Source organism: Sorex araneus, chromosome 11, assembly GCF_027595985.1.
Source record: "Sorex araneus isolate mSorAra2 chromosome 11, mSorAra2.pri, whole genome shotgun sequence".
NCBI classification, from domain to species: Eukaryota; Metazoa; Chordata; class Mammalia; order Eulipotyphla; family Soricidae; genus Sorex; species Sorex araneus.
Window position 1 is genome coordinate 1,818,398 of NC_073312.1, and position 15,563 is coordinate 1,833,960.

The 15,563-nt window shown below is 62.1% G+C and overlaps 1 protein-coding gene across 1 annotated transcript in view; it reads right to left on the reverse strand.

Annotated features, from left to right (window-relative positions):
• The window catches only part of MGMT (O-6-methylguanine-DNA methyltransferase), a 153,986-nt gene that overhangs the window by 124,715 nt on the left and 13,708 nt on the right, over positions 1-15,563 (reverse strand). Inside the window, exon 2 of the mRNA XM_055119270.1 lies at positions 6,786-6,917. Within this exon, the coding sequence (XP_054975245.1) occupies positions 6,786-6,910 (125 nt within the window). The 5' untranslated portion in view covers positions 6,911-6,917. The remainder of the gene's footprint in view (positions 1-6,785; positions 6,918-15,563) is intronic.

Below are 15,563 nucleotides of genomic sequence, written 5' to 3' on the forward strand. Positions count from 1 at the left end.
TCTCTCCTGTGCTCACCCGGCCCAGTGGAAATTAGAGTGTGGGGGTGGGCGCCGAAGGGACGTCTAGCAGCCGGCTCGATGTCTGATTTCCCGCTTCCCTCATTAACAAGTAAAATGTCTCACTGCTTGAAAAGTTTTAATAAATAGGGAAGAGCAGAGCAGCGGACACAGTTTCTAGTGTAACATACACGGGCTTTAATGTTTTCACATACATCAACGAGCAGCCAAGACAGCGTTAAGGCACTACTTGCTGAGGGCAGAGACGGGCCTACAGGAAGGCCAGCACAGGCCGCTCCTGGGCACCCACCGGGCCTCTTGGCCCTCCCGGGGCTCCCTGAGTGCAGCAGCGTCTCCGTCGTTCGGTGCCAGGGTGCTCTGGACTGTGCGACTCCCGGGCAGGTGTGGGGGAGGCCGACGGGCGACACCTGGTGAGCCGCACCTGGACTCAGCAGGCCGTGAGCCACCCGAGCCCAATGGCACCTTCCCTGGCCCTCGGGCCGTGCTCCCTGTGGCCCCGGACAAGTGCGGTCACTCCCGTCACTGACCATGCCCACAGCCAACAGTCCTGGACCCCACCAACAGCACAGCCCCGACTGGGGGGGGGGGTGAGCCCCTGTAACAAGGGAGGGGCGGCGCTCACTGGGGCAGCGGCCATGGGCGGGCGGCGGGCGGGCGCCACAGGCGGGCAGGCCCCGCAGAGCCGCCATCCTCGGGGAAGCCAGAGCCCTGCGCGGGGCGGGAAAGTCACACCTCCCACAAGCCACATGGAGCTTCAGACTGGGGCGAGGGTCTGTCCCCTCCTGCCCCTCCCGCACTGTCCTCCTTGCTGCCCCAGCAGCCTCGGCAGAGCCGGCACCTGGACACAGGGGCGGGGGGTGGGCAGGCTGCTCGAGTGGACAGCGTGTCTGCAGGGAAGGATCCAGACAGGCCTGGACACAAGATGCTCCCACTACTGTGCTCGGGCAGCGCCCGGGGCCAGGGACACCATGCAGGAGAGGACAGGGCAGATGGGCAAGCGGGCCAGGGCCTGGGCAGACCGCTGCTGGCAGAGACCCTGAGGGGACGGTGACCCTGGCTGGGCACTGGCCCCAGCCCTAACAACTCGCGCCCGCAGTGAGCAAGGGGCCCCGCCTGGGCTCAGTCACCCCCACAGGAACAGACGGGCCACTGGACGCGGGGTCACGGGCGTCTCTCGCAGCTGGGTACGGCCCTGGACTGTGGCGCTCCCCTAAGCTCGAAGCCCTCCCCGAGTGCTCACCGCCGGGGTCCCCGAGACGCAGCAGAGCAAGGGCGGGAGCCGAGCCCGCAGGGCTGCTCCCCCGGGGCTGGCCCTCGGCCACTGTCCTCCCTCTCGGCCACACCCAGCTTTCCCAGAACCCGGGGCTGAGCCAGCCACTGCCCTGTCCCATGTCCCCACACTCTCCCCACCGTGAGGGGGGCCCGGTGGGTCCCGGGCACCCGAGCCCGGTCCACAGCTGGGCCTGCCGGCGGCCACGGGTCGTCTGGAATCTGCCGCCCAGACACCCGCCTGACAGGCCCTGGCCCCGAGTGTCAGAACAAACAGATGCGACTCCTTGGCAGCACGCTGCCATCAGCACCCAGCCCCGGGGTCCATCAGCCAGAGCTCGGCGGGCTCATCCCCAAGGCAGCCCCTACTCGGCCGAGTCTGGCAGTCACCTACCTGAGGGCACGGGCACAGATAGGCAGGCACACACAGACTCACACACAGACATGTACACACACACAGACATGTACACACAGATACATACAAACACACACACAGACACACAGACACAGACACACAGGCATATACACAGGCATGTACACACAGACATGTACACAGACATGTACACACAGACACATACACACACACAAACACACACAGACACACAGAAACAGACACAGATACGCACACACAGATACGCACAAAGACATGTACACACAGACACATACAAACACACAGACACACATACACACACAGACACAGACACACAGACACACACAGAAACAGACACGCACACAGACATGTACACACAGACACATACAAACACACAGACACACACAGACACACACACACAGACACGCACACACTCACACACAGCCACACACACACACAGATGAGCACACACACAACACTCGGATGCACACAGACACACATGTACAACACCCCCCCAGCGTCTGAGGAAAGACAGCAGAGCCACGTTTGCTGCGGGGGCACTGGCGGGGCTCGGGGCACAGTGCTCACCCAGACGATGCCCTTCCCCAAAGCTCGTGGGACACAGGGGCGAGGCCGAGCCCCCGTGACAGCTGCAGCCTGCCTGATTCTTCTCATGGTAAGTTTTCAAATAATCAACTACTTCACACCGCCAGAGCTTACAGGAGCCTCCCGGAGGTGCTGGTGACCCGCGGAACTCTCTAGAATGGCAGTGCACAGCTGCCCCCAGGGCCTCAGCTGGAAATCAGGGTCCGGGCAGTGGCCCTGTCAGGGCCCAGTAGACGGTGGGTCCTGCGTGTCCTCTGGAAGGCCTCTGAGGGCTCAGGGCCGTGGGCACAGAGGCCCCCGGGGACGTGCCCACCCCCAGGACCACACAGCGGCTTCACGGCACAAATGTCCCAGCTGCAGAGATGGAAACCACAACTCAGCACAACACGTGGACGCCGCTTTCCGTGACCCTGAGGGTTCACAAAACACAGCTCCACCACGGTCGGGCCGAACTCCACGACTTTTCAGCCCCGCGTGCCCTCGTTTTCCCAGCAAGGTTCCATGGAAACGGTGAAGAACAGGGCAAACAGCGGGTCTGCAGGAGCAGCATTACAGTGCCAGGAGCACTATGCTAGGAGTACTGAGCTGGGAGCACTGTTCCTGGAGCACAGCACAATATGAGTGGGTCCCCCGTGCAAGTGCAATCACGACTGCAGAGACCCGGTTCCTGTCCAGTGACCACCGTCCATGTGTGAATCGGACATGAGGCCCCACTAACGAGAATGATTGTGGCTACAGTGTCACTCCACTGGGGATGTGCAGAACAGGACGGGACAGGCAGAGCCTCGGGAGCAGCACGGGAGGCCCCGGGCGCCTGCAGAACCCACCGCGCTTCCCGGGAGAGCCTCCAAGGGGGCGGCCACCGATGGCCAGGTCAGGCCGTTCCTAACCTGAACGCTTCTAGATTCATGGAGAAGGAAGGGGAAGGGCGTGACCCCACGACTAGGGACCCCATAACTAGGGACCCCCATGATTAGGGACCCCACGACTAGGGACCCCCATGACTAGGGACCCCACGACTAGGGACCCCACAACTAGGGACCCCAACGCACGTGACCCCCACGACAAGGACCGCACAGCACGGCCCCATGGGGCCCGCGGGGGCCCCGAGCAGTGCTGAGCGGAGGCGGCGAGAGCCCGGCCCAGCACTCCTCACCGTCACAGGGCGGACAGAGGCAGGAGACGGGCAGTTCTGTGCCCTCAGGGGGAGCCAGACCCCAGGGGGACTCGGGCCGGCCCAGGCCAAGTGGCCTCTGAGCTCCGCACGGACTCGAGACAACGGGCAACCCGGACAGTGCGGAACTCTCGGTGAAAAGTCACATCTGCGTTTCGTCTGTGACCCTGGCACTGCAGAGCACACTCGGGCCACACTGCGGTGCTCAGGTGACCCTCCCGGCGCTATGGGGGACGGAGCTGGGCGCACCCACACTGCCCAGAGACGGGGGAGGGGGCTCGCGGAGAGTGAGCCCTGCGGGAAGCCGGGGTCCCCGGGAGCAGGGCAGGGGGCGAGGCCAAACCTCACCCAGAACAACAGAGAAATAAACGGCGTCAGGATCGGAGAGGACGCGGCAAGCTGCCCTGCCCGGGCACAGAGTCCCAGCACTGCCCTGATCAGGCTCGCAGAGTCCCAGCACTGCCCTGCCCGGGCACAGAGTCCCAGCACTGCCCTGACTGACCAGCCCCAGCACAGGCCCCTGAGGCCCCCGAGGGCCCGGGCGAAGGGTCCCACACAGCCACGGCAGCTGCTGCCCTTTAGGGTTTACTTATGTGGGTTCTGGGTCACACCCGGCCGTGTGCCAGGCTGACTCCTGGCTCTGTGCTCAGGGGTCACTCCTGCAGCTCCAGGGGAGCCTCGGGTGCTGGGGGTTGAACCCGCGCCGGCTGTGTCAGGGCAAAGCCCTGCTGTCTGTCACTCTGGCCTCTGCCCCTTCTGTTCCAGGGTGATGCCGTCACCCCCTTCGGCCGTGGGTCCCGTGAGCGCGTGGGAACACGGTTCGCCCAGAGCGATGCTACTGTAAGGGCTTTGGAAACCGCAGCGTCGTAATAAAAATTACCTTGAAACTTAAATTTAAATAAAAGGACAGAATTCTCCCGACGCAGAAGACCAAACCACTCAGAGCGGAGCTTTCAGAGTGACGTCGGGCGGCCCAGCACGGACAACCGGCCCCAGACAGGAGAAATCAGGCGAGGCTCCAGGGAGGTGTCGCCCCTCCCAGGTGGTTAGACCCTTATATCTCCAAGCAAGGAGGGAAACGTGGAGCCAATCACCCCCGGGACACGGGCAGGAGCGGCGGCACTCAGGCCCCGCTCCCCAAATGTGGCCCCTAAACAAAAAGTCAAAACGAAAGGAAATGAAGCTGGGGGGCTTATGGAACCTCGCCGAGGACGAATCTCGAGGCTCCAACGCCAGGCCCGGAGGGCCCAGTCCTGGGCAGTGGGGGACAGGGTCTGCACAGGCCCCTGCAGGCTTCCAAGAGGGGCAGGCGATGCCGGGGAGGAGGGGCGTGGCCCGTTTCCTCGGGAACTGGTGATGCTGAAACCACTCAAGAGCCCTGAGGAAAAAATTAACAAGGAACCTCAGACGAGGTGATTCAAGATGATGGATCGTATCTCTGAACACGAAGGGCTGAACTTACAAAGCTTTAAAAATAATTGATAGGGGAATACGTCTGTGAAGTCCAAGTGGGCGCGTTTTTCTTAGAACAAAAAAACACACCGCTAAACCCAAACATGAGCTGTAATTCCCAGACCTAGAAACTTCTCATTAAGACACTTAGAAAAATAAAATCCCAAGTCTCCAACTGAGAAACTCATCACAACACATTGGGAAAATGACTTGCAACCAGAACCACAAATCAATAAAGCAAACACACACACTCACACACTCACACACACACTCACACACACACCCCGATTAAGAGCGGAGAGGGGCCTCAGACACACACTGCGCACTGCAGATGGTCAGGAAGGTAACAGGCGTGTAGCACAGCACACAGCATGCACATGCACACGCACGCACACATGCATGCACGCACACACACACACACACACGCACGCAAACACGGAGGAGACGCTGAGTCCTGAGGCCCCCACTCGCCCAACGGCCCCGGGGCAGCGTCAGGTGGACACGGGCACCGGCCACTCAGGCAGCGCCAGCCCTTGAGGCTCACAAGAAGTGCCCAGTGTCCGGAGCAGGTGCCCTCGCGGCCACCTGCTGGCCACAGCTGTCCCCCACGGCGCCTCGGGACACTCACTGTGGCTGCAGGACGGGGCTGAGGCGCCCCAGGGCAGAGGACCCGCACTGGGGCCTGGACTCCCGGACAGCAAGCAGGGCAGCGGCCAACGTGCCTGCCGCGGCCTGCCGGGCCACAGTGTCCAGGGAGGCCACTTTCCCCTCCAGGTGTCAAGAGCACGAACAGACCTAGTTAATGCAGCACGAAGACAGAATTTTCTCTGTTTCCCTTAACTTAAATGCCCCCGTCCAAATTCCAGCCCAGCCCCAGGCCTGGCCCCGAACCCGCTGGGTTGATTCTGCAGACCGGGCAGGCCTGTGGGGTGACGGAGCTGGGGGCGGCCACGGGCACTCAGAGAGAGCGAAGACCCCAGGGACACCCCCTCCCGCAGACGCCTGGGGGGTGGGCAGGGTCTGGGCGTGCCGGAGCAGGCGGCCCCAGTGGCAGCCACGACCAGTTCTTCGAGGCTCCCATCTCAACTCAGAGCAGGCCCAAGGCAGGCGCAGGCGGCCTGACCCACAGCAGGCATCGAACCCGTGTCTCGGCTGTACTTTCCTTCCCCCAGTTCACATTAAAGGGTCTTTTAAACAAACAAAAAAAAAACCAACACACAATTCCTGTGATTTATCGTGCACCGGATCATGGCAAAAGACACGACGACATTTTCCTTACAAATTATTTGGGGCCTGTGATTCTCCCCACGGCGGCCAGATGGTTCTCAGAGAGAGGAATATTCACGGGGTTCAAAGGGTTGCTGATTTTTTGGTCTTAAAACAGACTATTGATTGTAACGTGCAGCTCTACAGGAAAAATCTCCACAGCGGAGAGGAAAACTGATATTTATTACGGCTCTCGGGCTCAGGATGGCCCTTCCCTGACAGGGGTCCGCTCCAATCAATTTTTATGTTTCTTATGTATTTTCTTAATCTAATGTTCTTGGCACTGTGTTTATTAGCCGCTTAAGACAAACACAGAGGCGCGCGCGGGTGGGTGCTTGCTCCTTGTCAGAAGTAACGAGAACTGTAATTTCAATGCAACTGCCGCAGTCGATGGGCGTGAGGGCGAAACGCTCCCCTCAGAGCCGCCGGGAGCTGGGGAGGGCTCGGGGGCTGCAGGCCGGGAGCAGACGGGGGGACACCATGATGGGGGCGAGGGGAGGGCGCCCGGTCCGTTCGGGAGTCTCGGCTGGGTCAGGTGGCGGCTGGCCTTGGACGCGGGGAGCGTCCCGGGCCGCAGGGCTGCTGGTCAAGAACGCCCGCCCCGGACACTGGGTGTCGCCGGCTACTCACCCGCCTCCCGGATGGCCCTGGCGCGGCAGCTGGATCTCGTGCAGGCCCCGCTCGCAGCCCGAGAGCTGGATGGGGCCCAGCGGACTGTCCACCGTCAGGAAGCTCAGGGTGCAGCTCCTGTCCATCGCGGCCCTGGAGGGGAGGGACGCCAGTGAGTGCCCTGTCACCTGGTTCCCAGGCGCCCAGACCCTGCACCGTCTTGGTTTTATAGCGGGGACACTCGTGACCAGGGCTTGGTCGCTCTGGAAGCCCGGCGCCAACAGTGGCTCCTGAAGGCGGGCGCGTCTCGGGGCCGCCCCAGTCTGGAGTTTAACCTCTCCAGGACGTGACTTTCCAGGACAGTCACTCGCCCGCGCTGGCCTCTCCCTGTGGGAGGGTCCCCGGAGAAACGGGCCCACAGCCACGCCTGCCCGGCCAAACAGGACCCTGCCAGGAGCACCCTGCCCCGAGCACAGAGCACGGGGGTGGGGGGAGGGAGAAAGTGCCCGAGCAGCTGCCACATGGAGTGGGCGCGGCCACACGGAGGGCCTCCCCTCCTGCGAACGGCGGCCGGCCCCCACCCCGGGCCCCGCGCCCCCGCGGCCGGCCCCCACCCCGGGCCCTGCGCCCCCACCCCGGGCCCTGCGCCCCCGCGGCCGGCAGGGCTGCTCTGTACGTGCAGCTTCCCCACGGCCCCGTGGCCTCTGCCCCCGGCCCGGCTCTGCACACGGGGTCAGTGACCGGAGGGTGGTCAGTCTGAGCTGGAGTCACTGCTGGGCCCCCATTCACTCCTTGTTCACAGCAAAAGGTGACCACGTCACTGTCCCCAGTGTCCACTGTCTGCCGAGAAGCCGCCCCTGCTCCAGAGATGAACACAGAGTCGGGCCCGCACTGCCACGGCAGGGACGGCAGCTGCAGGGCCCGGCCCACCCATCTGGGCCCAGCTCACGCCAAGGCTACCGAGGGAGCCCTGGCGGTCAGTGGCCTGTGCGAGTGGACACGACAGCGGGAGGAAGGGCGTGGAAGCGACAGCGGCCATCCCTCCAGCACAGCCAGGAGGCCCTGGGCTCTGGGCCTGCGAGGCCTGGGTCACACGTCAGCCAACTTCCTATCCTCCGGCTGGGCCCAGGGGCACCGCGGGGGCTCCGACGGCCGGCCACGTCCCCTCATGTGTCCCTGTGCTGAGCTGGCTTCTGGGGCAGATGCCGCAGCCCCGGGCCTGCCCAGGCACCCACCAGGCGTCCCTTGAGGCCCTGGCTGGCGGAAGTGGGTGGGAGAGAAGCCGCTTCTTCATGCCTGTCTGGGGCCTCTGGAAGCAGGAAGCTGATCTCGTCTCATCTCCCCTCACCGTGAACGGCGCTTCCAGAACCATGTTCTGAATTAAGCGGTTGGCGCCAGAGGCTGGTTCCCGCGGCCTTAAAAGCCAAGAACCTGGAGGCAGCGCCGTCTCTCGGGGGCCGCTACTGTGTCTGAGCACTGTCCTTCCAGAACCATCTGCACAGTGCTGGGCCTCTCCGTGGTGACTACCCCAGGACAGTGCCCAGAAAATGCCTGAAGGCCAGTGGGGGACCACAGCCCCGCTGTCGCGATGAGTGGGATGCCGGGCGGCGTCTCCAGCTCCCGGCGTCCGCTGGGGCGGCCAGCTGGCCTGACCCGAGGACAGACTGAGATGGACGGCCTGGGCCTGGCTCAGGCCACCCCCAGCGAGCCCCCGGGCACGTCCTCGGGGCTCACCGGAGCCAGTCCAGCTGGAACAGGCATCAGAGGGTCTGGGAGGAGGTGTGTCTACCTGCCCCCCGGGAGAGGACATCCTGCCGGGGGTAGACGTCAAGGAGGAGAAGGCTGGCCGCGGTCTGTGGCTAAACCCCACGTGTCCACTATGGTTTCCGTCCCCACAGTGGGCTCTCCAGACCACAGCTGGCCCAACGTCAGACTTCGCCAGGCTGAGACCCACAGGAGCCAAGTCAGCTGGGCCGGTTCTGCCCGCCTAGATCTGGCGCTGCCTCTGGGCTGGCAGGCTTCAAAGGGGCATGTGGGGAGGCCACGGCCACAGGCCACGGACAGCCTGTCCACCAGGCAGCAGCTCTGCTCACGGCGGCCAAAGGCCAGAGGAAGCCCAGAGGCCCTTCAGGGGAGACGGCGCAGTGACCACCAGGTCCCACCTTTGCTCACACTCTCCACCTCCTGCCGTGAACGACCAGCCACGTGGCTTCCCAGACACCCGCACTCTTCAGCACCACCTCTGCACGCTCGCAGTGACCGAGCTTTCTGGAACTCCCGGTACTGCCCAGGAAAGGGCCACACATTAGTGTCCACCGCTGGCGCCGAGCCCGGGGCCCGAGGTTTGCAGCAGGACGGGCCCCTCGGCTCCTGGGCTCCCAGACACGCTGCGCGCGGGCCCGGACAGCACGAGGGTCTTGCAGGGAGGAGGCGGCCCACAAGGCCAAGCTGCCCCACGCACCGGCTCCGGGACGGCCAGCCACGGGCAAGAACCCTAAGGCCCGAGGTTGGGTCCAGAAAGCCCCTCGGAGACTGCATCACCCGAACACCTGATTCTAGACCCTTCGCTCTTGCAGTGATATTTCGGCCCCGCCCAGAAGGCAAAGCCAAGGTCTCCAGACCAAAAGTACCTCCCCCTTGATGAAGCACAAACAGGCGCAGGAGGAGACGACGCTCACGTCCCCGTAACTCCGTCATGATTCCTGCAGTCGGGGCCGGTGAGTGTCAGTCCCGACACTGCACACTGACCAGGCCAGCCCGAGGACAGCAGGGAGGCCGGGGGCAGCGGATGATCCGCTCTCCCGAGAAGGGGGAGCTCTGCTCCAGGGAGCCTCTGGGCCGTCGGGGTCTCGGGGGAGCAGCAGCCTCAGGAGCAGGGGCAGGCGGAGGCGTCCCCACCCCGGATGACCCCCCAGCAGAGCAGGTCAGTCTTGGGCACGCGCAGGACACTGCACCCTCCGGACTCAGACCCGTTCCCAAAGCTCCCTCCGCTTGGCAGCAAACAGCATGAAAACCTGCTGGAGGGGAGAGAGACGGGCCCGGTCAGGGGGCCTCTGGGAGCCAGGGCTGGGCCGAGGGGCCAGCGCGGGGTGCGCTGTCCACTCCCCGGGACCCTGCTGAGCACCCTGGGAGCGGGTGACAGGCTGCCCGACTGGCAGCTGAGGGCAGACCCTAGGCACCCTCAGGGCAGGGCCACAGGAAGAGCTGTCCTCGCGGGAAGAGGCCGGGAAGCCAGGGCACATGTGAGCACAGAGGGGCCCTCTCCCTCATTAGGCGGGGACATATGTGACTTGGGACACGCAGAGCTCTACGCACATGCACATAAGCATATCCACGCACTTGACAACATCCCGCCTGCAGGGCAGCAGGACAGCTGAGGCTCTGTGTCCAGGCACCTGCTCACGTGTGTGATCATACCATGCACATGTGTGAAATATGCATACCATGTACACGTGAGTGTGCACATGTGTGATCATACCATGCACACGTGTGTGGGCATGCACGTGTGATCATGCCATATACATAAGTGTACAGGTGTGTGCAGCGATCATACTATGTACATGTGTGAGCATGCACGTGTGCAGAGTGGTCATATCATATACATGTGAAAAGAACCATGTATGGAGTGATCATACCATGTACATGTGAGTGTGCATATGGGCGCGGAGTGATTATACTGTGCACAGTGATTATTAGTGCACATATGTGCAGTGATCATGCCATGTACATGTGAGCATGCGCATGTGTGCAGCATACCATGTACATACGTGTGTGAGCATTCACATGTGTGCTTGGAGTGATCAAACTGCACATTTGTGTGTGCATTTGTGTTGAGTAAGCATGAGTGTGCATGTGTGTGCAAAGTGAACATACATGTGTGCACATGTGTTTGCATCACTGTCACTGTCACTATCATCCCGTTGTTCATCAGTTTGCTTGAGCAGGTGCCAGTAACATCTCCATTTGCCCCAGCCCTGAGATTTTAGCAGCCTCTCCTTACTCGTCTTTCTAACGACTGGAGGCTCTTCCAGGGTCAGGGGAATGAGACCTGTTATTGTTACTGTATTTGGCATATCAAATACGCCACAGGGAGCTTGGCAGGTTCTTCTGTATGGGCAGGATACTCTCGGTAGCTTGCCGGGCTCTCCGAGAGGGACAGAGAATGTATATCAGAGAATACAAGCAAGTATGTTAAAAACCAAGCACATGTGTGCTGCTTTAGGCACATCAGTGGGTGAGACTATAAGAGCTTCCAGGAGCTTGGTTTCATAGCCTCTGGATGTTGGCCATTGATGGGATTACATGGCACTGGGGTGGTTTCTGGGTGTGACTGCCACGTTACTGGAAAATGGGGGAACTGGGTGGAGGAGGCCCAGTCCTGATCCGAGCAGGCTTGGAGATCTCAGCCCCGCACCCCGCATACCTGGGTCCCTCTGTCGGTTCCTTCATGGTGAGGCTCATCCGAGTGTATGGAGAGGGGCCTTGAGCATGGCTGTGGCTGGGTTCCAGAAGTTTTCGGCTGCAGGGGCTCTGCTTGGGGCAGGGAGGAAAACTCAACCCGCCCCGCTCTAAGGGACCCCAGTGAAGACATCCTGGCATGGGGGCAGGAAATTCTGCATCATATATGTACAAAATAAGCATGTGCATATGTGACTGAGCACAAGAATCTGTATGTGCACAGTGTGTGTGAGTTTGCATGTGTGTGAAAAGTCCATGTGAGTACAGTGAGCATGTGTGACTGAGCATATGTATACGAATGTGTGCACATGCACATGTGATGTGTGTGGATGCTTGCATGTGGATATATGCATATAAACACATGTACATGAATATGTAGAACATGTGCACATGAGTGCAAGTGTGAATAGACATGTACACGTATGTACACAACTGTGAGTACATGCACTGTATGCGTGCACACATATACAGCTATGTATGTGCATGAGTGCATGCACGCGTATGTGTGCACATATATACATATGTACACCAGTGCATGAATGTGTATGAGTGTGCACACATATACATGTGTGTACACAGTGTGAGTGTACATATGTATGAGTGTGCATGCATGTACAGTATAGACGTGTGTGTGTGCATGCACTCACACACACGTTTATACTGTACATGCATGCACACAGCCAGCCATCAGGTGGATCTAATTCTGCAGGAGTTTCGATCCTGGTGGAGATCAGGCACAAGGTAGCCCAGGGGCGAGAGACAGGAGCCGCCGGGGCCCAGGGCAGCCGACAGGGCTACGGAGCCTCTCGGGAGTTCAGACATGTAGAGCAGAAGACCCTGAGGCGGGCATGTGGCTTTCCAGGCCCCTCACATCCCTGCAGTCACAGCCCTCAGGCTGATGAGCAGGGCCCCAGCGGCATGTGGCCACACCGAGTCCACTCCCAGGAGCCGGGGGGCGGGAGGGCCCAGAGCCCTGGGAGGCTCTGAAGGAAAGCCAGAGCCATCCCTGGCAGGTCTCTGTGTGGGACACCCCGAGGGAGGCAGGTGTAGGGGGAAGCCTGTCCCACCCACGCTGCTGAGACGCTTGGTACCGGGCACCTGATGACCGTCCAGATGCTACAGGCTGGCACCCACACGTGGGCCCTGGGTGTGCAGAGATGCCCACTCCCAACACGTGGCTGCCCCCACTTTCGCTCTGCATCAGCTCTAATGTTATTAGTGGCCCCCGGAAAGCAAAGCAAAGCTGGCTGAGTTTCCCAATGGAAGAACAGGCCCGAAGGCCTTCCTTCCTCTCCTGCCGAGGGAAGCGTGGCTCACGGGCACAGCTCACGGGCACAGCTCACGGGCACGACTCCCCGAAGGGCACCCACCTCCCCCAGTGCGCTGTGACACAGTCCTGCCCCCCCCCCGCCCCCCACCAGGGCCCAGTGAGCGCTGTGGCTCTGAGCTCCTGACAGCAGCGTCTGGAAGCCACACCCGGCCGAGAGGAGATCTCGGGGGCCACCTGTCATGGGGAGGCCACGGGTGGAGCCTGGCCACACAGCAGCAGGCCACATGCAGGCATGTGAACACAAGTCTGTTCTCTGACAGCCCATGAACAAACCCACTCGCTGACGGCCACGGGGAGGGAGGGGCCGGAATAACGGCCCTGAGGGCTTCGCCCTGTCCCTGGCACACGGCGTCTCTCTCGGAGCAGCAGAGCCCAAACACGTCCTGGGGAAGTCGCGTCAAGGGAACGCGCTGCCATGGCCCACTTTCAGCCCGGGACACCAGAACCAGAGTGCATCCCGCACACGCAGCAGTGCGGCAGCCTCGCCCGGGAGGGGGCCGGCCGTGGACTCTGGCCCTGGGCTGACCCCGATCCCGGCCAGCCACACAGGAGCCGCCGGGGGCAGGTCTGAGTCCTCAGCTGTGCCGGACTGGGGGACACCAGAGGGGGCGACGGCCCAGGAGCTTCGTGCCGGCCCCTCCTCGCTCTGGGCAAATCCAACAGCAGGACCCATGGCCGGGCCCGCCGGGCCCAGGACAGGCTCACACCCAGGAAGAACAAGATGCGGGTGCACCCGGGGGTGTTGAGCAACTTCAGTGAAAACTTAATGGAAATATGGAAAAAATATGAAACAATATGGAAAAATCTGGTCTGCTCCCAGTATTCTGAGACACTGGTATAAGATCCACACTTACGCAGAGAGCACGTTTCCACAAAGACAGGATCGTAGCCAACTTGTAAGCAGACGGTACAGCTGAGCACTGTGCGAGCGCGTCTCTCAGACCCTGGGCGAGCCAGCCCCAACCGCTGCCCAGCAGAATCACCGGCTCCTTCCTCCCGCACCGGGAGACCCTCTCCCGCAGAGTCAGCTCAAAAACTAACAGCACGAGCCTGCGCGAAGGAAACGGCCACATTTAACTGGGACCTTTTCCCTCAATTACCAGCAGAAAAGCTCTTGGCGCAACAGGCACAGGCGGAATCTCACCCCGAGCTCGTCTCAAAGGCGGCGTGAGCGCAGAGAGGAGTCCAGAGTGTCGGGGGAGGAGGAAGCTTGGATAATCAGCTACTTTTTCATACTACAAGAACCAATTACTGAGCTGTGTCCTCCTACAAACACACCCGCGGGCTCCGGGCCGGGCGGCTGGACAGGGCAGGAGCCCTGGGAGCTGGACGAGGGTCGGCCCGGAGGCAGGGAAGAGCAGTCAAGGGGGCAGAAAGCGTGAGAGGGAGCCGGGTGCTCACGTCCCTCTGACAACATCCTTGGCGAAGGCCGGACACTCCCTCGCGCGTCCCTAAGCGGAGTGGGCCCGGGGAGCTTCGGGACCGGCTTCAGGGCGCAGCGTGCAGGGACAGGCCCTCTGCTCAGGGACGAGACCACCCAGCCTGCGAGCCGCGCTGGCCCGTCCATGGTGCAGCCTGCCCCTCCCCCCCACTGACGGGCAGCGTCCACCTCATGAGGTCTGGAGGCTTCGCCACGTGGCGGCCGTGGCCAGCGCTGCCCTTTGCACGGCGCTGACAGGTTCCCACTCCTGCCTTCACCCTCAGTTATCTGTCCTCAGCGGGTCTCTCTCCCGCTCTCACGGGGGCAGCCTTCCCCCTGCTCCCCGCACGGGCTGCGGCGGCTGCCAGGCGCAGGTACAGGGTGTTCTTCGAGACGGCAGAGCAATGGGTCAGCAGAGAGGGTCTGGCCCGAGAGATGGCAGAACCCGGCGTCAGGGGGCAGCATCACTCACCCCGTGTGCCCAGCGCACAGCCCACCCCCAGGACACAATGCCCTGCCCTGAGCCGGGGCACCTGTGTCCCCCAGACCCTCGGCCCCAGCAACTCCGGGTCTTTCCCAGACACCCATTTCTGACAGCACGTGAACTAGCTGGTAGCGTTCTCCTGGCTCGTCTGCGGTACTCACTATCGGAGTATCTTTGCTCTGATCTCCCGTGGCCCCTCTAGCACCTTGGGGTGTCCCTCTGGCCTCTGGGGGGCCATGGACACAGGTGCTGCACCTGGGGAGGGGTGAGCGACCCAGCTGGCAGCTGCCTCCTCAGCCTCCACCTCCAGGGGGCCTCGACGGCTCCAACTCTCCTCCCAGCCCCGAGACCCAGTTCTGCACCACTCTCGGCCCCTCCCTGACGCCTGGTTCTGCCGTCTCACAGGCCAGACCCACTCTGCTGACGCTGGTTCTGCCGTCTCACAGGCCAGACCCACTCTGCTGACGCTGGTTCTGCCGTCTCACGGGCCAGACCCACTCTGCTGATACCTGGTTCTGCCGTCTCGCAGGCCAGCCCCACTCTGCTGACGCTGGTTCTGCCATCTTGCGGGCCGGCCCGCTCTCTGCTCTTCTCCCTCTGCGGTACGGCAGCGTCACCTTCTCACGGGCAGTGGGAGGCGGGAGGCATCTGGGGCCCTGAGAGTAGACTTTTCTCCACCGTAAGACGGTCTGTGCTCGTGCCCAGGGAGCAGGCAGACCTCAGCTCCCGTCCACAGGAAAGAGCCCAAGAGAAGCTGAAACACGAGCCGGAGAGAAGCAGCCTGGCCTCGGCGACTGTGCGCGAGCCGATGTCATCACGCCCAGCCAAGGAGCTGGACACTCTGCCTGAGTGAGGCGACATGGAACTGCACTGAGTACCCGGGACAACAACCAAGTAGTTCCTACCTCCTCCCCGACGACACGCGAGAACAAAGAAATACCAATGAACCAGGCAAACTCGGGAAGAGGCGGCGGGAAGGGCCCAGAGCCGCGTCCCCCAGCCTGGTCACAGAATGACGTCCCCTCAGCGAGTCGGAGCGCTGTCCCCTCAGTGTGGGTCTCCGTCTCCCGTTATCTGAGGAGTGACGCTTCTGCACGGACACACGCG